The following is a 26399-nucleotide window of genomic DNA, read 5'->3' on the forward strand; positions in this document are numbered from 1 at the left end:
CCCGGCTAATTTTTGTATTTTTAATAGAGACAGGGTTTGTTGGCCAGGCTGGTCTCGAACTCCTGACCTCAGGTGATCTGCCCACCTCGGCCTCCCAGAGTGCTGGGATTCAGGAGTGAGGCACCACGCCTGGCCATGGTTTTGGTCCTAAATTTATATAAATATTTTTAGAATAATTTAGAGTTCTGAGTACCCCATGCCCAGTTCATGAGTATGATACATTTGTCACATGATATATTATTACTGACCAAAATCTGCACTCTATCCAAGTTTCCTGGGTTTCCTCTATTGCCTTTTCCTGGCTCAGGGCTCCATCCGGGACCCTACGTGGCACCAAGTGTGGTGTTTCCTCAGCTCCTGGGACCGTGGCCGTTTCTCAGGCGTTCCTGTTTCTGATGCCCTGCACAGTTCTGAGGCAGGACTTACTGTGGAACATTGCTCATTAGGGATTTTGCTTGTGCATTTTTTTTATACAGTCAGGGACAGCAGAGTGCCTCCCCTGTCCCTGGCGTGCCATGCCGGGGTCATGTGTCAGCTGCCCTGGACTCTTCCTGGGAGGAACAATGAAGCCAGCCCAAGGGTTTCTGGCGGCTCTTAGCCCTAGTGGTGGTGGTGGGGGATGGGGTGGGGACTGCAGCTGAGCTCAGTGGGGGCCAAGGGGGATGGTCCTCGGGCCGCTGGGATGACAGGGCCCCTGGGATTGTGTCTGCTGTTCAGGCTCTTGCCTTCCTATGGGGTCTTTTTTTTTTTTCAGACGGAGTCTCGCTCTGTCCCCCAGGCTGGAGCCTTGCTCTGTCCCCCAGGCTGGAGTGCAATGGCACAATCTCAGCTCACTGCAACCTCTGCCTCCTGGGTTTAAGCAATTCTCCTGCTTCAGCCTCCTGAGTAGCTGAGATTACAGGCACCCACCACCACACCCGGCTAATTTTTGTATTTTTAGTAGAGATGGGGTTTCACCATGTTGTCCAGGCTGGTCTCAAACTCCTGACCTCAGGTGATCTGCCCACCTCGGCCTCCCAGAGTGCTGGGATTATAGGCGTGAGCCACCGCGCCCGGCCCCTACAGGGTCTTCATGTTCAACCGGGGCTGCTCTGTGTGACCAACAGAACGGCGATGATATTCATGTGCGGCTGCTGTGGCTCCTGGGCCGCTGACCCAGAAGCAAGCTGGCCATTACAGAGGGCGGGCACGCAGGTGGCTTGACCCATGTGGAGGAGAACCACGGCCTCCTTCCCATCCCTTGCCCCGAGCGAGGCTCCTCAGACCCCCCACCCCATTGGAGCCTTCCGATGATGTGGCCCCAACGAGCATCTGGACTGCAGCCCCACGAACCACCCCAGAAACCCCTGGCCGGGCTGCCCTTAGATCCCTGTCCCACAGAAACTGTGTGGAGAATATTCCAGGCGCTGGGTTTTGGGGTGGCATTCTGCTGCAAAGGGGGCTGACTGATGGGTGGACTGGACGGAAGGGTGAGGTAGGTGGGGAGGAGAAGAATCTGGTTCAGGAACTCGGAGCCCTGGAGGACACCCCTGAGACAGGGAACATGGAGGAGCTGGTTTCATGGGGTGGAGGCAGGACATGAGCAGAGGGCAGGCAGCAGTTCCAGAAACAGCTCGGGCCAGTGAGAGGGGAAGGACCCAGAACGGGGTGAGAGTGGGAATTGGGGAAGGTGAGGAGGGGGCGTGAGGCTGGCACAGGGAGGGAGGCAGAGAGGCACAAGAACTCAGGCAGGCCAGCTGCAGTGGCTCTCGCCTATCATCTCAGCACTTTGGAGGCCGATGAGGGAGGATCACTTAGCCTCGGAAACACAGCAAGCCCCATTTCTACAAGAAGCACAAAAATTGGCCGGGCATGGCGGTGCATACCTGTGGTCCCAGCTTCTTGGGAGGCTGAAGTGGGAGGATCGCTTGAGCCAGGGAGGTCAAGGCTGCAGTGAGCCACGTTTGCACCACTGTACTCCAGCCTGGGCAACAGAGCCAGACCCTGTCTCAAACCAACCAACCAACCAACCAACCAAAGCAAAACAGAAAATGCCTCAGGCAGTGGGGCCCAAGAGAGTGAGGTTTCTGTGGTTTGGAATTCTCACTGCGTGCCTGTGTTGCCCCTTTAAGATGGATGAAGTGCCCCGTGCGGCCAAGGCCTCCTTGTTGGAAGTGATCAGACAGGTGCGGCTGCCCCAGTGAGGGGGACCCCAATTCCCCTCACACTGCTGGGAACAAGTGAGACCAGCTTCGGAAAAAGCATTGGCAGGGACATAGGGGTCTCCGTGGCTCAGTGAAGGGGGTTGGGGAGCGTGGGCCAGGTGGTTGGGGGGCTGGCAGAAGCATGCACCCAGGCTCTGAGACACCAGCTGGGCCAAGCCAGAGAGGGAAGAGGCAGGGGTCAGGGGAAGGACGCCATGGTTTCTGGACAGCAGTTTTCCATGGAGCACCAGGCCATGTGTGGGGACATCTGCGGTCATCTCGATGGTAGAGGCAGGAGCTCCTGGCACGGAGCCGCTCAGCACCCAGCAGGACCCAGGACGCCCCACCCCAGTGACCCAGGTCCAATGTCCTCAGTGCCAGGGACAGGCTCAGGTGGGGCTGCAGGGTTGGCTAGCTGCCAGGAGAGGGGCAGAGCGTGCAGGCTTCTGAGGGCAGGGCTCCTGGCGTCTCCCTGCGTGTGCACGGGATCAAGCCTGTCTTCCCGGGGCTCCGGTGGCAGTCGAGGCACGCCAGCCATGCCGTGGGGAGGGCGAGCCCAGGAACACCCATGCTGGCATCCTTAGGGCCCCGGAATGCTCCTCACTGGCTGTGCTTGTGAGGTCAGCACCCCTGACTCCCACTCAACTGCCTGGCTGACAACCCAGAGCACCCACGACCCCCCCATTACTGAGGGAAGCACCCAGGCCGAGCCTGCCCCAGCAGCCTTGACACCCTCATAGCCCAGGGCAGAGGGTGTGGGCGGGGTGGGAAGCACAAGGGGGCCTCTGGCACGTTCTGGTTCCACCTGCTGGGCAGGGCTTTGCTGCAAGATAGGTGCTCATTGTCATTCAGGCTGGAGTGCAGTGGTGTGATCTCGGCTCACTGCAGCCGCAGCCTTGACCTCCAAACAAGTTATCCTCCCACCTAAGCCTCCCCAGTAGCTGGGGCCACAGGCATGAACCCCACTGAGGCCCCTGGCTGCTGTTTATTTTTTTGAGACGGAGTCTGTGTTGCCAGGCTGGAGTGCAGTGGTGTGATCTCGGCTCCCTGCAACCTCTGCCTCCCGGGTTCAAGCAATTCTCCTGCCTCAGCCTCCCGAGTAGCTAGGACTACAGGCGCCCACCACCACGGTCGCTTTTTTTAGTAGAGGTGAGGTTTTACCATGTTGGCCAGGCTCGTCTCGAACTTCTGACCTCAGGTTATCCACCTGCCTTGGCCTCCCAAAGTGCTGGGACTGCAGGCGTGAGCCACCGCGCCCAGCCTCTGGCTGCTGTTTCAACAGCACCCTAGGCCCGCCAGTGAGGTGGGAATCCACCCCAGGACCAGGCCGTGTCCCTGGGGATGGCAGGGTCACTCTCCTATTTCCAAGCTTGGACAACCCACGCAGTGGGATCTGTCTGGGGGTTCAGAAAAGACAGAACAGAGGTCTGGGAGATGTTTAATTCCACCTCGAACAACTTGGCAAGGTCAGCAGACAAGCAAATGGGTAAAAGAACTTCACAACAGCAGAAAAGTTCCAGCAGGGGTGCGTGATTCCCACAAAACCGTGGCGATGTGTCCTACCCTCAGGAACCCACAATGGAGGGCGGCTCGGGGGGATTTTCCATGAGGCAGTGCGAGGCCCGTACAAGCAACGCTAAGCCCCGCCTCAGGCGGTGGTACTGGCCGCCCCGAGTCCCCGAAAGAGCAACCAGCAGGGGACCAAGGCCGACGACCCTGACCCCTGCCTCCTCTGGGGTCTGCCCCACTGCTCGAGACAAGACAGACCCCAGCGTGCGGGCAGGAGGCAGAGCTGCCAGGCCAGGGCCGGGTTTCCTGGTCTCGGAATTGAGCAGAATCAAGCGAAACAAAGGCCAGTGAACACCGAGTTCAGAGCAGCGGCCGCCTCTGGCACCTCCCGAGTCCCAAGGGCCCAATACGAGAGTCCTTGTGGCTCCGTCCTGCTCAGTGACCTGCATCCGAGACAATCGTGTTCCAATCTCCTCTCCGGTGGCTGTGGTCAGCTGGGGAGGGCCTGGGGGAAGAGGGTCACAGCCCCTCAAAGCAAGGCCTCCAGCTCGGGCCAGATGCAGCCCAGCCAGTGGGGAGAAAGCAGCCCCCAGGCCACTGGGCCCTGGAACCCTGGAAATTTCACCAGCACTGCTGTCTAGGCGCAGCCTGGAGCATCCGCTGAGAATGAACAATTCATCGTCTGTGGCTTTGCTCTTAACAGCACATCTGACCCTGCTGGAGCCTGGCTGAGCCCCACGGAGTCACAGCCTTCAACAACCTGCGGCCTGGGCACCGTGTTGTGGACCAGAGCCGAGCTGGCAGCCACATCCTGGAAGCCGTTTCTCCAGACGGGAGCGCGGTTGGGCTTCCACACAAAGGCTGTGCTTCTGCGATGGCGGGCACAGGACAATGCATTTTCTCACACCACCCTAGGGCTCCCACAGTGACCCTGACTGCTGCGGCCACCCTGGGACCCCAGCATAGCCATCCGGGCCGACAACTGACACGGCGGTGACTGGCCATGCAGTGACAACACAGTGCAGGGAAATTCACTCAGGACAGGCCAGGCGGGCGGGGGAAGTGGAGGTGGTCTGGCCCATGGCAGCCAGGGCATGTGGCTGCACGCTGCGGTCCACTCACACACAGTGCGGAGCACCGAGGCCCCTGGAAAGGTGCGTCAATGTTAACGAAATGGATTCTCCAGAAGTATGGAAATCAGGACTGCCACGCAGGAGAACGCACAGACAGGTCCAAACGCAAATGTGCCCCCGAGCCCTCATCTTCAGACACGCTCACACACACTGGAGGCGCCTCCACCGCCAGGCCCCGCTGACAGCACAGCCAGCTGCTCCATCACCGACGGCGCCGGTTCCGCTCTTCAAGGAGCTGGTTGTCAAATAGTTCTTTTTCCCTTCAGAAAACAAGAGAGTCTTCATTTTAGTAATCATTGTGTGTTAAAGAATATGAGAGAGGACTGGGTGTGGTCGCTCACGCCTGTAATCCCAGCACTTTGGGAAGCTGAGGCAGGCGGATCACAAGGTCAGGAAATCAGGACCATCCTGGCTAACACGGTAAAACCCCAACTCTACAAAAAATACCAAAAACAAAAACCAAAAAACAAAAAAAACAGCCGGGCGTGGTGGCGCATGTCTGTAATCCCAGCTACTTAGGAGGCTGAGGCAGGAGAATCGCTTGAACCTGGGAGGTGGTGGTTGCAGTGAGCCAAGATCACGCCATTGTACTCCAGCCTGGGCAACAGAGCTACATTCTGTCTCAGATTTAAAAAAATAATAAAAAAAAGAGTATGACAGAGAGTCTGGGCACGTTGGCTCACGCCTGTAATCCCAGCACTATGGGAGGCCGAGGTGGGTGGATCACAAGGTCAGGAGTTCAAGACCAGCCTGGCCAAGATGGTGAAATGCTGTCTCTACTAAAAATAATAAAAATTAGCCGGGTGTGGTGGTGGGCACCTGTAATCCTAGCCACTCAGGAGGCTGAGTCAGGAGAATCGCTTGAACCCAGGCACAGTGGGGGGGTTGCAGAGGTTGCAGTGAGCCGAGATTGCGCCACTGCACTCCAGCCTAGGTGACAGAGTGAGACTCTGTCTCAAAAAAAAAAAAAAAGAAATATATATGTATGTGTGTGTGTGTGTGTCTATATATATATATATATAAGAGAGGGCAGTTGTTTGACGAGGACAGAGCTGCAGTTTGTAAAGATGAAGAAGTTCTGAGATGAGCAGCGGTGCCGGCTGCATAGCACTGTGAATGTGCTCACCACCATCAAACCGTACACCTAAGAAGGTTAGGATGGTAACTTTTACATGATGTGTATTTTTTTTTTTGAAACGGAGTCTCGCTCTGTCACCAGGCTGGAATGCAGTAGCACAATCTCAGCTCACTGCAACCTCCACCTCCTGGGTTCAAGCGATTCTCCCGCCTCAGCCTACCAAGTAGCTGGGACTGACTACAGGCACGTGCCACCATGCCTGGCTTTTTTTTTTTTTTTTAAGTAGAGACGGGGTTTCACCATGTTGGCCGAGATGGTCTTGAACTCCTGACCTCGTGATCCACCCACCTCAGCCTCCCAAAGTGCTGGAATTAGGGGCGTGAGCAACCGCACCCAGCCTTAGCAATGTTTTAAAATATTTATTTTTAGAGACAGGGTGTTGCTCTGTCACCCAGACCAGGGTGCAGTGGCATAATGGTGACTCACTGTAGCCTCAACTCCTGGGCTCAAGGGATCCTCCCACCTCAGCCTCTCAAAGTGCTGGGATTACAGGCATGAGCCACTGTGACTGGCTAAAAATAATTTTTTACGAAAGAGTATGAGATGCCAAATTGTCCTTACTAAGTGACCTCCCTGTAAAGGAAAATTATAACAACTGCTTAGCTAGCAACCCCTCTCAGGAACAGGGCTGCCCCGGATCAAAAAAGATCAACAACAGCTGCTGGCTCTGATGTGCGCCCCAGCAGACCCGGAAATAGGGGAGAGCACACCAGCCACAGCGCCAGACAAAGGCAGGCCTGAGAAGGACAGCCTTGGGAAGAGTGCAGAGCGGCTCATGGTGCAACTCGAAAAGGACAAGAGGGCCTGGGAAACGTCGTGCAGGGGGCGGGGACTGGGTCCCAGGACACCCAGTGTGTGACCCAAGACTCAACTGAGGCCAAAGCTCAAATGCGATGCTGCTCACTGGCCTTGTTATTTTGACCACATCCCCGGCATGATAAAATCATGGCCTGTGTATTCAAACCAATTAACTTCTCCATCACAGCAGCAGCACCGTTCTCACAGTTCACTGGAGGTTTTGATGGTACCTGGAAGCCGTGATGAACTCCTAACGGGTTTTGATGTCGGCAACCCAGACTCAAAAAAAAGAAAATCAGGAGGATGGAAGATTTCCACAGATGGGAGTGAAGCAGTGAAGAGGCCTCTGAGACGGAGGGAGAGGACAAACCAGCAGGCTGGGTCCAGGTGTCCTGGCTCTGACCTTACCCCCCCCGGACCTCACTTATTCTTACAGCAAGCATGACGGGGGAACCATGAAGATCCAGCAGAAAACACCCAGTTTCTGTATCCAAAGGCCTCTCCTGTTCTGGTAAAGCCAGCTGGGCCAACACTTCCTAAACGAGGCCAAATTCCACCTTTGGGCAGCTCTGCGCGGGTGGCCTGCCAATGCCACCGAGGCCCCACACCTCCTCCCTGACCTCTCCAGCGGCCCCTACTGCCCTGCCCAGGGAGGACATGGGGCTGGTGAGGGAGTTCAGTGTCTTCACCACGAGTCTCCTGTGACTGTGGGCCCGGGAGACGTCGGTGGCTGCGCAAGCCGCCCTGGCCGGGGACCCTGTCCTCGACTCTAGTTGAGTCTTCAGCCTGTCACTGCCCCGTGGGCCCCGCCTGGCTCCCAACAAGGCCTGGCCGCGTGCCCAGAGACAGGATTAGGTGCTCTGGGGGCCAAACATCCAAGGGCAGCTAAGCACACGATGTGAGAGAAACATCTTGATCACAGCATTCTTCTGGCTGCTGGAAAGTACCGGGCCCTGCTGCTGCTTAATCTTGCTGTATTTCTCACACAGCCATGGGGCTGTGGAAAGAGTGGAGGAAAATTCAAAAAGCAAACATCAGCCCCTGCAAAAAGAGATTAAGAACAGACATGGCCCAGGCACGCGCCCATGGCCCCGCGGTGCCCATAGCGACCAGCTGGGAGACCCGGGCCCAGCCTTCCTGGGGGGCAGGAGTGACCCACAGGGCGAGTTCAGCGTATGTGATCAGCTCACCACCCAGCACCTGGGCCACCTCATGAGGGAGAGGGGCTGTGGCAGCCTGGTGTCAAACTGCCCGTAGATGTGGAAACAGAAACTGCAAGGCAGAGATGCAAGTGGCTGGAGATAGCGCCGGGAGCAGCCTACCGGTAGCTCAGTGAAGGCCCCTTGATGTACTTCTCCTCGGCCGTCTTGTAGTCCACCTCGTCCACTGCAGAGATCGCACAGATGATGGCCTGTGAGAGGGCACGGGACTCAGCAGCAGCAGGCACTGCCCAACTGGTCCCACGTGGCCCGCGGTTAAGAAGGCCGCAGGGAGCCTGGGTCACCAGGTTCCTGCCTCCAGACATGGTCTAGCTCATGGTTCAGAAGGTGCAAACCTAGTCCATGAATCCCTGCTTGAAATGATGTTTCTTAAATAAATCAGTATTATCTTTTGGACTAGAGACAATAGCTCAGATCACTAAAAGCAGAGAATAAAAGGCAAGACCCAAACCCACAAGTGCATTTCTGAAAAATTTTAAGTTTTTTTTGGTTGTTGTTTTTTCTGGGACAGAGTCTTGCCGTGTCACCCAGGCTGGAGTGCAATGGCACAACCTCAGCTCACAGCAACCTCTGCCTCCCGGGTTCAAGTGATTCTCCTGCCTCAGCCTCCCGAGTAGCTGGGATTACAGGCACTTGCCGCCACGCCCGGCTAATTTTTGTATTTTTAGTAGAAACGGGGTTTCACCATGTTGGCCAGGCTGGTCTCAAGCTCCTGGCCTCATGATCCACCTGCCTTGGCCTCCCAAAGTGCTGGGATTACAGATGCGAGCCACCATGCCTGGCCTTAAGTCTACTGTAAAAAAAAAAAAAAAAAAAAAAAAAAAAGAGTATCCTGAATACACAATACATACCTGACATTAAGAAATCATCCCTATTTTTGGCTGGGCGCGGTGGCTCACGCCTGTAATCCCAGCACTTTGGGAGGCCAAGAGGGGCGGATCACGAGGTCAGGAGATCGAGACCATCTTGGCTAACTCGGTGAAACCCCGTTTCTACTAAAAATACAAAATATTAGCCGGGCGTGTTGGCGGGCGCCTGTAGTCCCAGCTACTCGGGAGGCTGAGGCAGGAAAATGGCGTGAACCCGGGAGGCGGAGCTTGCAGTGAGCTGAGATCGCACCACTGTACTCCAGCCTGGGTGACAGAGAGCGAGACTCCAACTCAAAAAAAAAAAAAAAAAAAAAAAAAAGCTTGAGGGTTTTTATGCTCCAAAAAATAATTCCAGGCAGGTTATGGGCACATTAGAGTTCATTATGCTATTTTCTTTTTGGGTCTATTTGAAAATTCCCATAGTTATAAAGTTAAATAGTTTTGAGTATGTTTTTTTTCCCAAAGATGTACACATATGCCCAGCAATGTCCTCTCTGAAATTTCAGATACAAACTTCAAAATCATCTATATTTGCTCTTCACCAAGCCCCAAATCCGCAGCTGAAGTTCGAAATCACAGTCTAATTTGTGTGTTTAACTTACCACAGGTTTATCAGAGTATGAGGCGCATTATCCACTTACAGTTTTTCAACTTATAATGGGTTTATCTGGGTACTAAATGCGATTCTGACTTGGGAATTTCCAACTCGCAGTGGGTTTCCCAGGTCTGACCCAGCGAGGCTGGGGAGCATCTGTGCGCCCCCGGTGGGGAGGGAGTTCGCACCCCCTGGTGCTGACAAGCTTCTAAGCGGCTCCGTCTCCACACGGGGTCAAGCGCACGCACTCGCATTTCCCAGCACTGACGGGATGTAAACACAGGAGGCCTCCGTGCTCCATCAGCCGCCGAACAGCCAGGGAGCAGGGGCGAGCACCGTGGCAGCCTCCTTGTGCAGAGTTTTGGAAAATCCCAGCGCAGGCCCCTCCCTGCCCACGTGACACACTGGTCCGCGGCTCACCTCGGGCAGAAGCACGTCCAGAATGAACCGGATCCGGTCGCCGTTGGTGCGCCGGAGCACCTTGGCACCCACCTCCTGGTAGACGCCCTGCAGGTACTTCACCACCAGGTCCAGCTGCCCCTCATCCTCCAAGTAGGTCTCCACACAGGTCACGTACTGGCTGGAGTTCAGGAAGGACTGCAGCCAGCGAGATGGCTTCCTGCTCTTCAGGATGGCCCGCAGGTGGCTCTCCGCGCCCTTGGCCTTCACGATGTACTCCACCAGCTTCTGGTTGGCCCGGTCCCGGGCGGCCCGCGAGCGGTCGGGGAGCACTTTCCGGCAGGGCTGCCTCTGCCCCAGGGGCCACCCCACCACGGGCTCCTCGGGGCTCCCCTTGCTCAGTTGAGGAAACTTGGTCCCCAGGACGTCCTGCTGGATGGATTTTCGGACAGGATAGCCTGCAAAGGAAGCACCTGTCGTGGGACCAGTGCGTGCGCTGCCTTCCTCAGGCGGCTGTGGGTCAGGGCCGATGGGAGGCTGCGACATGGCAGGGGTGGGGGCAGACCCTAGAGCTCGAGCTCCTTGTCAGCACGGGAGTGGAGCGTTCACACTCCTAAAGACACTTCCTCTGCTGGGACCCCTGGCCTTGACCCTCACTGGGCCCTGCAGCCAGGTTTAACCCTTAGAGCAGAGAAAAGCGCCTGCCCGTGCAGCACTGCCCAAGCAGAATCAATTCAGCCACGTCCACTCCTCCACCAACTAGGAAGCATGGAAAACTCCGCTACTGTCGATAAAGGAAAATGCTGGATCGACAGTGAAGTGGTGGCCAAACATGCCGGTGTTCGTGCTGCACCGGGTCTTTTTTTTGAGACCAGGTCTTGCTCTGTCTCCCAGGCTGGAGTGCAGTGGTGCAATCACATAGGTCACCACAGCCTTGAACTCTCGGGCTCAAGCCATTCTCCCGCCTCTGCCTCCCAAGTAGCTGGGGCTGCAGGAGCGCAAGCCACACGCCCAGCTCATTTTTTTCTATTTTTTTGTAGAGACGGGGTCTTGCTCTGTTGCCCAGGCTAGTCTTGAACTCCTGGTCTCAAGCAATCCTCTTGCTTCAGCCTCCCAAAGTGGTGGGATTACAGGTGTGAGCCTCTGCACCCGGCCTACATTCTTAACAATATCTGATGTGTTCAGCCACCAGCCACAGCAGGGACAGGCTGGATGTGGCCCATGGGATGAGGGCTCCAGGGCAGGCTGGGGAAGCTGCGCCAGTGGACACCAGCAGCCCCAGGTCCCAGGGAACCTCAGGGGTCACATCAAAACCTCACAGGGGTTGAACAATGCTGTGTGGCCGTGGACAATGCCTTGACCCCAATGTCCCCTTCCACAGCTTCAGACGTACTTGACCCCAATGTCCCCTTCCACAGCTTCAGACATACAAGATTGTTTTTTCCAAAGGGCTAAAAGGCTGACCACATTTTCCAAGATGTGCCTGTAGACTTACTTATATCAGCCGCGTAATATTCCAGGAAAGAGCCAGCAAAAGACCCGCAGCCTGCAGGGGGTGGAGGGGAGAGAGCATTGTGTAGACCTAAAAGGAGTCCCAGGAAGTGTGTTCCAGGGGCCGGCCCGGCGTCTGTGTTTAGGAAATAATCAGGCCAGGCCAGAACCCCAGCCCACCCACAGGGAATGCCCCAGGCCCATGGAAATATGCCCCGCCTCCAGGCAGCTCAGGCCCAGCCCCTCCGAGGGGTCTTCAGAGGCTGGACGCCTGCTGCCTGGTTCCACCCCTCCCCAGCACCCCACGTACCTAACCGGACCCTGTAGTCGGTGATGAGGGAGACGCACCAGCCGATGGCCTGGTCGAAGTCCTCCCTAGCTTGGTTCTACAATAAGACCCGGGCAGCAGGTGTCAGTGGGAGGCAGTGCCAAGCACCCTGGGTTCAGAAGCCACGCAGAACCCAGGGACCAGCCTGGTGTCCAGGCTGCTCACGCTCCAGCCCACACCTCCGATCCTCCCTGACAAAGGGGGCTGGCAGATGCCTCACACAGGGATCCCCTGGTAAATGGGAAACGCACCAGGCACAGGTCTGGGCCCTGAGCTGCTCAAATAGTGGGCATAGGGGACATGATGGCTTGGGCTGATCTGAACGCATCAACGCTGCAAACACCTCCCATGTGGCCACTGTGCCACATGACAGGACATGAAGTCCTGGAAATAAGCTCCTGTAACAGGCGTTTTTTTTGGGAGCTGTTGCCTGCAGCCAGGCTAGGCCAGCACCTGGAATGCTCTCATAGCACCTGGGCTGGCAGCAGGGTGGGTCCTCAGAAAAGGACACAGCAGTCCCAAAGATGCCACAAAGCCACGACCATCACACAACGACCCAGGGAAGACTCTGGAGCCGAGGGCCACTAGGGGCACGGAGGCATCCCATCAGCACATCCCAGGGCCAGGTGGATGCCGCTGTCTGCCCACCCAGCAGCCCCTGCACTTTCCTAAAGCACGGCTTCCCCAATATCATCCCTCAGAAGCCACGGTGACTACCACTGAATCAAGTGGGCTTCGGGACCACCACACACCTGAGTCACAAGCAGATGTGAACGCACTCTTAGGAAGAAGAAGCAGGCACCCTGCACTCTCAGAACCCAGGGTTTTTGATATAAACAGCAGCCCTTCTGCATTTAAGGCACGGAGCTTCCTGCTCTTCTCCTCACCCCACACCTTCATCCATTTTTAGAAAGTAACTCGGTTCCAGCTGGGCGCGGTGGCTCACACCTGTAATCCCAACACTTTGGGAGGCTGAGTCAGGCGGATCATGAGGTCAAGAGTTCGAGACCAACCTGGCCAATATGATGAAACCTTGTCTCTACTAAAAATACAAAAATTAGCCGGGTGTGCTGGTGTGCGCCTGTAGTCCCAGCTACTCGGAAGGCTGTGGCAGCAGAATTGCTTGAACCCAGGAGGTGGAGGTTGCAGTGAGCCGAGATCGTACCACTGCACTCCAGCCTGGGCAACAGAGTAAGACTCTGTCTCAAAAAAAAAAAAGAAAAGAAAGTAACTCAGATTCCTGAGAGTGGAAAAGACACCACCACGTTTTCTTTTTTTCCAGAGGAGTAAAAATAACTGCACTGAGTTGACGTGTTGGTGCTGAAAGTCGCTACAACAAAATGAGTATTTCCAGAGGGGAAACAGACATTTCTGAGTTAGACAAATCCCTTGCAGTTCATCGACAGCACGTGATGAAAGCTGGCTGCAGATCCAGGGAGCAGGAAGCCGCTCTGCAGCAAGCCATCTGCCACGTGGTATCGGCCAGGCTCATTGCGGCACTTGAGGGCCCACAGGGCTCTCGACGCTGAGCTAGAGATGCCCCCAGCCGCAAGGGGCTGGCTACCGAGGCCCCTGTGCCATGGGGTGGACTGAGACAGTCGGCTGGGGAAGGCAGTGGCCTTGCGCAGGGGCTCTCTGCTGCAGCCTTGCCTTGTGGCCCTGGGTAAACTGTCCTCGCCGGAGCCCCAGCTTCCTTACATGTAAAGCGGGGAAATGGGGCCGCAACTTCCCAGGACAGTTGTGAGAATTCAGCGCAGTGACTGAGCCCACGATCTAACTCTAACGGCCAGAGCGCAGCCTGGCTCTGTTACTTCCCACAATCATTCACACGCGTACACCGCAGCCATGGATTTCAAGAGCTACACATAGAGGACACATTTACTAATCACAAAGTAAACCATTTAAAGCACAAAATATCATCCACCTACCAGAAGCGTCTGTTTCTCTTTACAATCAAAGTGCTTTAAACTTTTAAGAGACACTGTGAAACTTGAAGCAGAGAGAGGGAAAAGTTAACATGAATGAACTTCCTCTAATAAGCCACAAACCTTTCCCTGCCTCTGATTAAGATCAGTGGAGGCCGCTGGAGGCCCCACCAGCCCCAGTTTATTTATGGAAGGTGACCATTTCCCCAGCTGCGAAGAAGCCCCCAACGCACCATGGTGGGTCCAGTGACTTCAGCAACACTGACTGGGCCCTGCCAGGACAGGCTGACCTTGGGGCCTGGGTCTCCACTCCACACCTCCCACCCCTCGGGGGCAGCACAAGTACCAGATGACAATGGTTCTGCGCATTCGACTTGGCGACATGCAGTGCGATGGTTTTAAAGGCTGCTTTCAGCCGGCTGATCCATCCACGTGTGTTTTCATCCCATGACTAAGGAACGACCAGGTAACCCAGGGGCAAACTCAGGTGGACGCAGGGATGCTGTCTGCACACCTGCATGGACCACATTTGGCTAGTTTGTGGGAAACGGGGCCCCAGTGAGTGTCTGGTTGGGCTGCCTTTCAAAGCCAGCAAATCAAGTTGTGAAAACTGGGGTGTCTGACCAGACCCTTCACACACAGCCTTTATTTTGACTCACCCTTCCCAGTGAGTGAGAGGTCATAAGAAGGGCACACCTCCAGTGAGACACCACTAGCCCTGCCCGGGCCTGGACTCCTGCCGGGGTCTCCCCTCTGCCCCTCCGTCCCCACGCCCGTTCTGACTCTGAGAGCGGCCAGCCTGCCCCCGCAGGCCCATTCACAGAAACCAAGAACAGCGGGTTACCCTTTCATTTTCGGGTTCATGTGTCCTTCGATGTACAGCACACTTGCTTTCTTATCTCTCTGCCTGACGCTTTTGACCTGTTCACAAATCCAAGAAAATAAAACGTCAAAACAAAAGAGATCGTGGATTTTAAATATTTTTTTGTGACATCACATGATACATCTAACAGGCGTTGACCCCAGCTCTGGGGGTGAACCCAGCGAAGTCTCCTGCAAGGAGGCGCTGAGAAACAGCCCCATGCTCTGCCACACACATCACTTGAACGCTTTCCCATCTGAGCGGAATCAGCCAGTTTTGTTTGGGTTTTTGAATAAAAAGAACCACAGCTACTGCTGCCAGCTGCCTCTTTAAATAAGCGTCCTGAGATTCTCCAGTGGCTCAGCACGGCAGGTTTGCCCTCCTCATGCTCTGGGTGAGTGGAGGAAGGGCAGAAAGGCTCGGGAGCAAGCCCAGGCCACACGGGGAGAGGCAGGGACTGCAGGGCGCTGCCACCTCCACACAGCCTCGCCAGTCCTGGCCTCCCGAGGCCACCGTGAGAAGGCAGTGAGGAGCACCGGCGACCAGTGCCTCCAGTGGCCCTTCCGCCCTGCACTCTCAGGGAGGCTGCCTGCTCTTATGCCCCAGGAACCTGTCACATCAGTGACCTGTTAACCCAGCAGGGACCCCAGAAACTGATGAAAACAAGGGAAAGACTAGCAAGGTGAGGGAGCGGAAGCCAGTGCCAAGGAAGGGCGGAGGGTCCAGAAGCCCGGCCTCCATCACTGCCGGCCAGTAGGCGACACAAGGGGCCCAGCTAGGCCATAAACGTGTTGAACCTCCCCAGCAAACACCACACAGATTCAACTCCAGGTTTCCTGGAACCATAATCAGTCACATGCAAGGAGCCTGGGTGACTCGGGTGAGGTCAGTCATTAGAGCAACAAAAGCGTCTCTGGATTACTGCAGGGCCAATGCCTTTTGGCATTTGTCTCTTAGGAGGATAAAGGGAAAAAAGGGGTAAAATATGAAGGAGAGGTGAAGGCCAGGACAGCACCTGTGCCCAGGACAACAATCAAACTAATAACCTGCAACTTCCAGGCCTGCAGAGACGGAAGCAGAGAATCTGCCCCAGCTTGAACTCATCACCTACACCGGGAACTTGGACAGGATTTCAAATTCCTGTTTGTACACATGCAACCAACCCCACCACAAAATCCAAATTAATGAGCTCTAATGGGGGAAAACGGGGTGAAATGCACAATATTTAAAATGAGCAAATCACAATTTTTTTTTCCTTTTTCTTCCCCCCAGAGATGGAGTCTTGTTCTGTCACCCAGGCTGGAGTGCAATGGCACGATCTTGGCTCACTGCAACCTCCACCTCTTGGGTTCAAGCGATTCTCCTGCCTCAGCCTCCCGAGTAGCTGGGATTACAGGTGCATGCCACCACGCCCAGCTAATTTTTTGTATTTTTAGTAGAGACAGGGTTTCACCATGTTGGCCAGGCTGGTCTCGAACTCCTGACCTCAGGTGATCCACCCACCTCGGCCTCCCAAAGTGCTGGGATTACAGGCGTGAACCACTGCACCTGGCTGCAAATATTTTTTTCGAGCAGGTCTTTCTAAGCCTGCTTGGTGAAAATGTGGCCTATAAACTTAACACCATTGTGCCTTACTTTGGGTACAGGCATCTCCTTAAGTCTTTTGTATAAACCCACCAACTTTTCCCAGGAAAAACAAAACAATGAAAACATTTATCCAGATCAAATTATCAAGAACTAAGGATGGGTAGAATAAAAATTCATGAAATTTAAGTAACTACATCTTAGAAGACGGAGGAAGCTGTTCTTACCACTGCTGGCCAGGAGGGGTATTTTTTATATTTAAGCCAGACTAGCATTCCTACTTCGAACGAACGTGGTTCTAGAATTTAAAGAAAAAAGAAAAACAAAAAAAAGAATAGACAAGTCAAATCCATATCAAGCACCGGGTGTAACAGCCTGAGAAAACACAGCGCAATATTGTTGAAACCTGACTTTATGTCATTCGCTTAAAAGATGAGGAGAATGTGAAAGGCAGATTCACATACCCCACACTACTTGAGTCTAACCACCAATGATGAGACAGTGAAACCAGCAGCTGAGTGGGGTGCCGCACTGGGTTCCCAGCTGCGACAAACCCACCGTCGGGATGAGAGGGGTGCCATGAGGCGCGGCTGGGGCTCTGTCCTATGTGCACGACTTTCATAACTCTAAAATAACCCCGCTGGAAGACACTTTTAAAGAGCATGTGGCACAAAACAGAGGTGAGGTAACAGCACGCAGAGAAGACCCAAACACAAGGACTGAGATTCTAAAGAGGATTCTGGGAAACTACAGTCAAAAATGGGAAAATTATTTAAATCATAACTACAAACTACTTTTTTTTTTTTTTTTGAGACAGAGTCTGGCTCTGTCCCCCAGGCAGGAGTGCAGTGGCACCAGCTCGGCTCACTGCAAGCTCCGCCTCCCAGGTTCCCGCCATTCTCCTGCCTCAGCCTCCCGAGTAGCTGGGACTACAGGCGCCCGCCACCACGCCCGGCTAATTTTTTTTTTTGTATTTTTAGTAGAGTCGGGGTTTCACTATGTTGGCCAGGATGGTCTCGAACTCCTGACCTCGTGATCTGCCCACCTCAGCCTCCCAAAGTGTTGGGATTACAGGCTTGGGCCACTGTGCCCAGCCTACAAACTACTTATGAATGAAATATTTTCAATTCCAAAAAAACGAGTGAATTATTTAAAATTTTAAAACTAAAGTAAGGCCGGGCGCGGTGGCTCACGCTTGTAATCCCAGCACTTTGGGAGGCCGGGGCGGGCGGATCACGAGGTCAGGAGATCGAGACCATGGTGAAACCCCGTCTCTACTAAAAATACAAAAAATTAGCCGGGCGTGGTGGCAGGCACCTGTAGTCCCAGCTACTCGGAGAGGCTGAGGCAGGAGAATGGCGTGAACCCGGGAGGCGGAGCTTGCAGTGAGCCGAGATTGCGCCACTGCACTCCAGCCTGGGCGACAGAGCGAGACTCCTTCTCAATAAAAAAAAAAAAAAAAAAAAAAACTAAAGTATTAGAAAAACTACTGGAAACAGTCTGTCCTTAGACACACAAAGCCTGTGTCCGACCGCACTGTGGAAGGAAGGAAGTGCCGTAGTCCATGAACACAGATCAAAACCTAAAGGCCTATAAAGTAACCAACGCGACCAGAGGAAAAGGGAGGCCCACTGGGGTGAGTGTCTGCTGTGAACGTGGCACAGAGTCCTTTCCCCGGTGAGGGGCATTTAGTCTTTAAGAGAAACTTCCAGGCCCACGTGGACAAACAACCAATTCAGAGGCCGGTCAGGGAACCCTCAGAAAGATGCCCAGCCTGACAGGTAGGAAACAAAACCAAACGGGAGCAAAACCCAGTTCCCATTGCAAGCAGGAGAAGAAAGGCAGCACCAGGCTCTGTGTGTCCCGGTGACCCGACCCCAGTGGGGCAGCGTGGTCAGAAAGGGCCCTTCCCAAGGGCACTGTGCTCTTCCTGTGTGCGAACGGATCCTGCAGAAATGATTTCCTGGAAGTCCCCGACGGGTGTCCCATAGCACCTGCCGTCCTGGGACCATCCAAACAGGTGCCCAATGGGTGGGGCAGGGTTTGGTGAGTGGTGACTGCTCACCCCAGAGGAAAAGGATCAGAAGAGCATGTGGAAAACTGTTAAAAAGTCTGACCATTAGCATTAGGCAAAAAAAGGGAAAATGTGAGACTGTAATGAAGCCCTTTCAATGATGGAAAAGCAGTCAAACAGTGTGGACGAAAAAAAAGAACGACACAACAAGGCCACAGGCACGCGAGTGTGCGTGGAATGGTGCTCCCGAGGCTGCACGCGCACCAGCTTCCTGGCCGGGGGTGGGGAAGCCCAGGGGAGAAGCCCCCTCACCTCCCTGTGTTATTTTTGCAACATCCTGTGAATCTATAATTATTCTGAAACTAGAAGGTTAAAGAAAAGAAAAACAAGACTCGGTTAACAGGAATGGTTCCTGGGCGAGTCTAAAGTGGGGCTGGTTCTCGTGACTTGGTTTGCGAAGCTGACCTTCTGTTCACGGCTGGCTCAGATCTTTGGGTCTCTCATTTCTAGTCCCTTCCACGTAGATGCTCAGAGGCACCTAAAGGCAGGTTTTCCTCTGGTGCAAGCAGCTACTTACAGGAGGGGCGTGGGAGCAGTTCTCCCTCGGGCTGAAGACCCGGCCTCCCTGGACAGCCCCCCAAACGCCATCACCAACGGAAGCCGCGAGTCAGTACGTGGCCACACCCAAGCAATGGCGACACAGCCCCTCAGCTCACTGGGCCGTTCCCTCATTCCCAGCAAGGGGACAGGAGGACAAGGGCTTGAGGTAAGTGACAGGAGTAATGCTCTAACAGGGAGGGCTGGGCCATCTCTTCCCAGGAGTCCCTCTTCCCTTTGTGTAGGTTATTCTTAAGATAGAGGACTGAAAACCTGGCACTTCTGAAGGTCCCTTCCAGGTCTCGGTTCAGTGGGAGAGAAATGAACTCGCAGGAGACCTTTTGTGGAGAATGTAGGGCCCGGTCTCAGAGCCCCGCCGCCGCTGCCTTTGAGCGCACCGTTAGGACTGCAGGCGCACCCCCTGGTCATTTCTTACCATGGTATAAAAGGACTCTTGGTGGCTCCTCGTCTTCCTCATCTTCCTCCAGGATAGAACGCATGGAATTAGACCCCATGGACTCTTCGGAAGACTGGCAGTCTGCCAATAACGTGATATTAGACTTTCGTTGTCATCGTATTGTCTTGATGACTCATCCCAAGAAAACATTTCATGACACATGACCATCGATGCATACAGAAAAGGTTCCATGCTATACACAACTCCACACTGCCAAATTCAAATAGAGTGCGCTTCTATTAAACTACATTTTAAAGAAAAACGCAAGAGGGAGGGAGGGAAGGAGGGAGGGAGAGAGGCCTGCAGTGAAGGGAAGGCGGGCCATAAGCAGCAGCCACCTCAGCCACAGAAGCTGCGCGCACTCTGGATGGGAATCCCTTTTGTCCCAGCCTGGCTGCCCCTTCACATCTGAAGCACTCAGTGGATACGCAGGGAGGGGGCCAGGACAGGAGCTGACTATGGAACAGGGCAGGGGTGTGGATACGCAGGGAGGGGGCCAGGACAGGAGCTGACTATGGAACAGGGTAGGGGTGCGGTCACTTTGTCTTCAGAGCATGGCAACCTCAGTTCCCTGCTGCTTCCAACATGCTAAGGAGATGATGACCTCAGGAAAGAAGTTCAGAGTACAGACTGAAATATCTACGCAGTAAGTTTGTAGCGAGTAGATTTCCAGACATTTGATCATGCGGTAATTAAGATTTCTGAACTAGCATTTAAAAAATTAAGGATGCTACAATGTTAAAAGGAAAAAGTCACAGTGCTTGCCTGCAACCACACCACACAAAAATATATCTGCACAGGAATTCTTAAAAAGTCAGTCTTTTGAGTGACTGAATCACTTTTTTTTTTTTTTTTTTTTTTTTTTTTTTTTTTTTTTGAGACGGAGTCTCGCTCTTTCACCCAGGCTGGAGTGCAGTGGCGCCATCTCGGCTCACTGCAGGCTCCGCCCCCGGGGTTCACGCCATTCTCCTGCCTCAGCCTCCCGCGTAGCTGGGACTACAGGCGCCTGCCACCTCGCCCGGCTAATTTTTTGTATTTTTAGTAGAGACGGGGTTTCACCGTGTTAGCCAGGATGGTCTCGATCTCCTGACCTCGTGATCCGCCCGCCTCAGCCTCCCAAAGTGCTGGGATTACAGGCGTGAGCCACCGCGCCTGGCCTGAGTGAATCACTTTTGAGATTCCTGCCCAATTTAACAGGAATGCGTTATTGCTTCCGTCAAAGAGTTAATCCTCGGGGTGCAGCCGCAGCTGCGACCTCAGCACAGCCACAACGCTCCCAGCCCCACCGCAGACAATCGTGGTCCGCCGCCCCTCTCTGGGCTCCCCACTCACTCAACTCCCTTCCCTTCTAAACAAAAGTAAGAAGACAAATATTTAGAAGTTGAAGCAATTATAGCCCAGTGGGGAGACAAACAAAAAGGAATGAGGAAGTCTCTGCTCTAAGTCTGTTTTGGCAACGATCTCACTAAAATCTGGTCAAAAACACCCACGTGCCTGGCTCCCAGCCTGGCTGCGGAGGGGCAGGACTCCACCCTCTGCGCTCTCCTCCTCCACAAGAAACTTTTACCTTTCTCCAGCTTCTGGGAATCCGGGCAAGGAGGACATCTGGTTTCATCCACAGAGGTGTGGGAGGGAGGCGGGCCGAGCCTAGCGGTGCTGCGCAGGGTCATAGACTCTCTGGGCCCCGACCCCGGCCCAGGGGACGGTGCGGCCCCTGCTGCCCTGGGCTCCAGCTGCCCGGCAGGCGGCCTCTGGCTGCCATCCAGGCGCAGCCTCTTTTTTGCTGGGCATTCTCCAGGCTCTGAGTAGGCCAAGGGCTCAGGGGCTGGGAGCACAGTGAGGCTGCCCAAGGGCAGACCAGGGTCGCGTCCCTCAGCGTTGGCACAGGGATCGTCCTCCCTGACCCCGGAGGGCAAGGATGGGGCTGCCCAGCTGCCTCCTTTGCTCCCCATGTCTCTCTCCGCGTCGTCCTCTGAAAGGGAAGATCCACTCGGGCACAAGCTAGCCTTCTGCGCTGAGTTTCTTCCCCTCTTACTCGCAAGAGTCCAATTTCTGTGGTGGATTCTGGACGCGCTCTCATCCTGGGCACCACCTCCAGCTGGGAGGACCGACGGGCCTCTTGGGTTTTCACTTCTCCTGAGCCCCTTCTTGTGCTCCACTATGCACTCGGGGTCCTTTTCACAAGTGAACGAACTTGACGGGCTTTGTTGCACGCATGGCCTCCTCCTGTGAGGTCTGGAACTGCCCAACACGTCTCCGCGGGGAAGAGATGAGGAGTTCGAATCACAGGGTGAGGAGACGTGTTCCATGGGCTTCCCTCGCAGAGACCGGTTGGCTCTACCTGTCCCTGCAGAGCTTTCTTGACTCCAAATGGGCCCTTCGCTCAGAACGTCCAGAGCCACGCGAAGAGACCGTCTGTAGGCCAGTTCTTCCAGGGGTGCCGCAGGCACTTCACTCTGCGAGGCTGCAAGGACCGAACATACACAATGTCGGTGACATTCGCTACGCAGGCACTGCGGTCACGGCACCGCTTTAGAAGCCCGCTTGTCTCATTCTGACGGCTGGTTTCATACCTAAATCGCTGAAGGGGAGGACTCACATTTCTCACCTACATTTTCCCAAAAAGGGGACGAGGCTACAGAACAACAGCTATTCATTCCGGGATTCCAGGCTTCATTTTTTTAAAAACCAAATTTACTGACCTTAACTTGCTTGGCTAAAAAGATAAATTCCTCCAAGTTACAAAACAATACCGTGAACAAAATGTATTCCAATGTTTTGCAAATCCTGTCTCAGCCTTACAATTTCAAATTCAATCAGGGTCAATAAAAACCAATGCCAAGTAAATAAAGAACTCTGCTGGCAACGTGTTCTTGGTGGGTGTGGGGGTCGGTGGCAGCAAGGAACAGGAGATTTAAAAGGCTCATTGTGGGCTGGTACATTTTCAGTACTTCTTTGCAAGGGCATTTCAAAGCCAGCAAAGAGCATCGTGGGCCTCTGGTTTCCAGCCCAACCTCCCTGCTGCAGTACTTTTATTTATTCATTCCGACATACAGATACGGCGCTATTTATTTGAACAAGATGCTGGATGTAATATCACAACTCAGCGGGCATAATGCCTCAATCAGAACAGTATTCTCCCCGTTGAATATTAAAGGCACCAACAACCAGCCAGCCCCCCAACACAATCTGTGCCAACAAGGACGACGCCATCCAAGATGATGGTCAGCCCTGCCTAAGTTATGCAGAGATGGATCCTGCTTTAAACAAGAGCTGTTTTTCGGAAGACACAGGAAAATAGACCTGATTTTATAAACATCATTGGAAGGAATTCCGGTCCATCTTTTCACAAGAGGAACAATTATTTGCAAATGGGATAAACAGTTCCACTTTGAGGAGAAGAAAGGCTGGCAGGTTTGGGTTTGCACAACTGTGGCTAGGGGGCAGGCAGTCGCCAATGCTCCTCACTTGTCATGTGTGTGCATGACCAGTCCCCGGCTGGGCTCAGGCAAAGCTTTCCTCACCCACAGCGTGCAAAGGAGGTGGGTGCTGAACTGAAGGCCTGGGAGAAAGCGCACCCGGATGTATAGGAAGCCGAGAGCTCCACTTCCAACCTGCCTCATGCCCCCCATGACAGTGCCTCAAACAATGGGTGCCACCAACCCAAGTGCCAGGCCACCCGTTCTCTCCCTTGGGCTCCGCTCTGGAATTTTAAACACAAAACCAACTGCTTCTCAAACCTTGGGCTGAGACCAGACTGGCCAGGCAGCAACAGTACCACAGGAAGTCTTACTACAGGAAGAGGAAAGGAAAAAGGAGAACCTCCCGCTCATGGCAGCAAAGTCCTTCCTCGTCTTGTGTACTGGAGGCCACGGAGGTAATGAGATGACCTTGATGCTCACCACTGACCATTCTGGGCGTCAAGAATACGAGTGGTTCTAGGGGCAAATTCTGGAAAGGTTTAAGAAAGCAAATCCATTTTTCCTTCTCCTTCAGCTCAGGGGATTCGCGTTGCCTTGTTCACATGGTGAACAGGGTGAATTTTTTTACCCAGAAAGCTGAGCCTTCACATTCTCCCAAATGACCTCTTATTTTATGAAAACCTAGTGGCCACTTAAAAATACGCTCTTACCTAACGAGGACGCAATGGCTTCAATTTGAGACTTCTCTAGGATCGCAGCTTCAGTGCTTTTCACCTGAATTCTGCAGAGACAGAATGGACGTTACACACCACCAGCCAACGCCACCAAGACATTTTCAAACATGTTTTCCTTTAGATAACAAAAGAATTAATTTCATTTTCCTCCTCAACCTTCCACTTAAACCAAAAGTCACAGCCAACTAGGAATTCATCCGCCTGAGGTTAGAGGCAGCAAGAACCCTGGTGAATGGTTTTTTTTTTTTTCCTTTTAAGACAGAAAAAATTGGCTGGATTTAAAAGTAAAAATGAATTCAAATTGTGACTTTTATGAGGCAAATCCTACTTTCAACTGCACAAATAACTCCTTTGTTAGATTTTCAGAGTAGATGGTAATGTCACTAAAAGCTGTTTACAGCCCAGCAGGTGTGTTTTGGTTTAAAAGGATGTGCTTTCCTTTTAAACTCGAGTATTCAATTACGTTCCCAGCCGCAGGAAAGTGTGAGCTAGGGACCAAGCGAGCTTCCGAGGCAGCTGTGAAGATGCAGGCAGGAAGGAGTGGGGCAGGGGGAGCTCCACAAGGAAGAGCAACAGGGGAGCCAATGGCTTGGACTGAGCAGGATCAGTCTCCTTGCTCTCTTCAGAACTGCGAATTCTCACGACAGACGCGCCCTCGCCACAATCACACAGGACTGACCGCGGCATCAGAATCGCCGTCATTCTAGACGATCTACACGTTCCTAGTGCCAGACGTGCCCTCGCCACAATCACACAGGACTGACTGGGGCGTCAGAATCACCGTCATTCTAGACGATCTACACCTTCCCAGTGCCAGACACTCACGGAGCAGAACAATGCGCCGCCTGGTCATCAGTTATTTGCCTTTTGAACGTTAAACACTAGTTTAGAGTGACAGGCTCAAAAACCAAATATTTCAAAATTGATGCGCCTGTCACAGACGTTTCTGAAAAAAGACACACAGATCTCTGGGAAGGAAATATCCCTATTTTTCTGGCATGGCACTGATTAAGAAATAGTCAAAAAAAAAAAAAAAAAAAAGGAAATATCCCTATTTTACCCACAAATAGGGTCTACCCTGAGTATAATTTACATGTATTCAATGTTTGTACCAATCTCTCCATAGATATCACAGAATGCCTCGTTTGGATCTTCAGCTTCCAAACTGACATAAAATCAAACTAGTTGCTTTCTCATGAGGTTATTATGAGCATTAATGAATTACATAAATGGTGAATAAGCCCATTAAGAGTGGGCTTCAACTGTTTTGGGGGAGTAGGGGATTGAAGTATCAGAAATCTACACAGTATTAAAAAAACAGTATTAAAACAACACAACACTTAACTTTTCCTCTAGGGAGAGGATTTGAACATCCAGAAAGTGTTCCTTTTTTCTCTTATTTTTTGTTGAAGTCTCGGTTCGGGCCAAAACCTACATTTAAAACAAAAGAAGATGCTTGTTATTAAAACAGCTGATGCAGTCAGAAACAGTGGCAAAATTTAGTACAAATGCAGCAGGTAACCCTGAAGGCCTATAACCATGGGATTTCAGATATTTGGTCCAATCCCCATTGTTTCACAGACGGGGAAACTGAGGCATGAGAGGCCAGTGGCAGACAAAGACAAGGACCCAGGCTTTTGCATTGCAGCTGAGCACTGTCTACTGAATTGCTGGAAAGCATCCCCTGAACACGACCATAATTTACTATCACAGTGCTGCCTGCCAGATCTTTCCTTGAGTTAGAGCCTTACATGCCTTTTTATAGCTGATTCTCTCTTTTTTTTTTTTAGTGTGGAAAAAAAAAGACATTTCTGGAAGTGTAACCCTGGAAGCACTAGACCAAAACCCCATTAAATGGGGAACGAGAATCAGTGCCAACCGTTCTGGCTCAATTATTTCACTGAAGCAAATCCTAGGTATCTCCTGATAAAGATTTTACTTGTCACCCAAAAGTCATTTCTAATTCCTGACATTACAGAATAATGGCTGTCACCTTTGCAGGCCATAATCGCTTTTCCCATCGGCAGAGGACATACTTGGCATCCGCCATCATTTACACTCATGTGGCAAGTGGCAAGTGGCAATGATTTGGCACAAAGAAAGTACTCCCAGGTCTGACGCCGATGTGCCCTGCAACAAAATTTGCACGATGGTTTATACAACTGTTTGCTTGCGGTGTTAACACAGACACAGCCCTCAGGGGCAAAGGTTAGCTCGACTTAGCCTCAAGTAGATGGTTCAATTCCACAATCTTGCATTGAGAGGCTCAATGCCAAAAAGCAGACTGACAAACAGAAACGACGGGGCTCGGTACCCAGGGAGGTGCCTGCATTTTTTCATAAATAAAATACAGCACAGTCCCTCCCAAAGGTTCTGTCTAGATTATTTTTTAAAGGCTCCTGAATAAATCATCTGCGTGCGGAAGACCTGCCTCCGACCTCGGCAGGAGAGGCATTTTACACAATCAAAGCTCACAACCCTCCCCAATTTGGGGAGTTAACAGTTGACCACAGCACACACACAAAAAATAAGACCGGAAAAACGACTGCTCTTTTGGCTGCCATGTCCCTGAAAGAACGGGGACAGCTGCAGACCGTTCATAGCATCAATGGGAAGGACTGGCTTGCCTGTTGACAGAAATGAAAAGGAGGTTTGGGGGTGCGGGTGGAATTTACCAACAACGGAGCGGGGCGTCCCCGCAGCAGGGAAGAGGGGGTTCCCGGCAGAGGTGGGGGTGGCGTTTCCAGCAACAGAGGGGATCACAGCAGCAGCAGAAGTAGGGGTCCAGGCAGCAGGGACAAGATTTCATGGCGGAGGGAGGGTTGTGGCTTGCAGGAACGGAGGATTTAGGCAACAGAGAAGGGGGTCACAGCAGAAGCGGGGGGACTCAGGGAGCAAGGATGAGGGCTCACGGAGGAGGTGGAGCGGAGGGTACAGGTGGCAGGGATGGGGGATTTCACGGTTGGGGAGGGAATCCAGGGAAGCAGATGGGGGTCCAGGCAAGAGATGGGGTTCACGACAGACGTGAGGGGGATCCAGGGAAGGAGATGGGAGTCCAGGCAGCAAGGATGGGGAGCGGGTCCACGCAAGAGATGGGGTCCGGGCAGAGTGGGGTGCCCACGGCGCCAGGGGCGGGAAAGG

The 26399-nt window shown here is 53.3% G+C and overlaps 1 protein-coding gene and 1 pseudogene across 9 annotated transcripts in view; both read right to left on the minus strand.

Moving 5' to 3' along the window:
• Positions 1 to 3607: 3607 nt before the first annotated feature.
• On the minus strand, positions 3608 to 4429 carry LOC116484296 (uncharacterized; annotated as a pseudogene).
• The window catches only part of PWWP3A (PWWP domain containing 3A, DNA repair factor), a 22326-nt gene continuing 355 nt past the window's right edge, over positions 4429 to 26399 (minus strand). For 2 of the 9 annotated variants that reach the window (XM_032179065.2, XM_032179066.2), the window contains exons 2-14: positions 25252 to 25388; positions 24604 to 24689; positions 23235 to 23305; positions 20670 to 21566; positions 19082 to 19183; positions 16262 to 16332; positions 14433 to 14509; positions 13592 to 13652; positions 11646 to 11721; positions 11340 to 11390; positions 9866 to 10302; positions 8084 to 8172; positions 4429 to 5085 (exon numbers count right to left, since the gene is read on the minus strand). In XM_032179065.2, the coding sequence (XP_032034956.1) occupies positions 5028 to 5085; positions 8084 to 8172; positions 9866 to 10302; positions 11340 to 11390; positions 11646 to 11721; positions 13592 to 13652; positions 14433 to 14509; positions 16262 to 16332; positions 19082 to 19183; positions 20670 to 21566; positions 23235 to 23305; positions 24604 to 24689; positions 25252 to 25311 (2136 nt within the window). In that variant the 5' untranslated portion in view covers positions 25312 to 25388 and the 3' untranslated portion in view covers positions 4429 to 5027. The other 7 variants (XM_058428305.1, XM_032179062.2, XM_058428306.1 and 4 more) reach the window with 7 other exon arrangements.

Source organism: Hylobates moloch, unplaced genomic scaffold (assembly GCF_009828535.3).
Source record: "Hylobates moloch isolate HMO894 unplaced genomic scaffold, HMol_V3 SCAFFOLD_15, whole genome shotgun sequence".
NCBI classification, from domain to species: Eukaryota; Metazoa; Chordata; class Mammalia; order Primates; family Hylobatidae; genus Hylobates; species Hylobates moloch.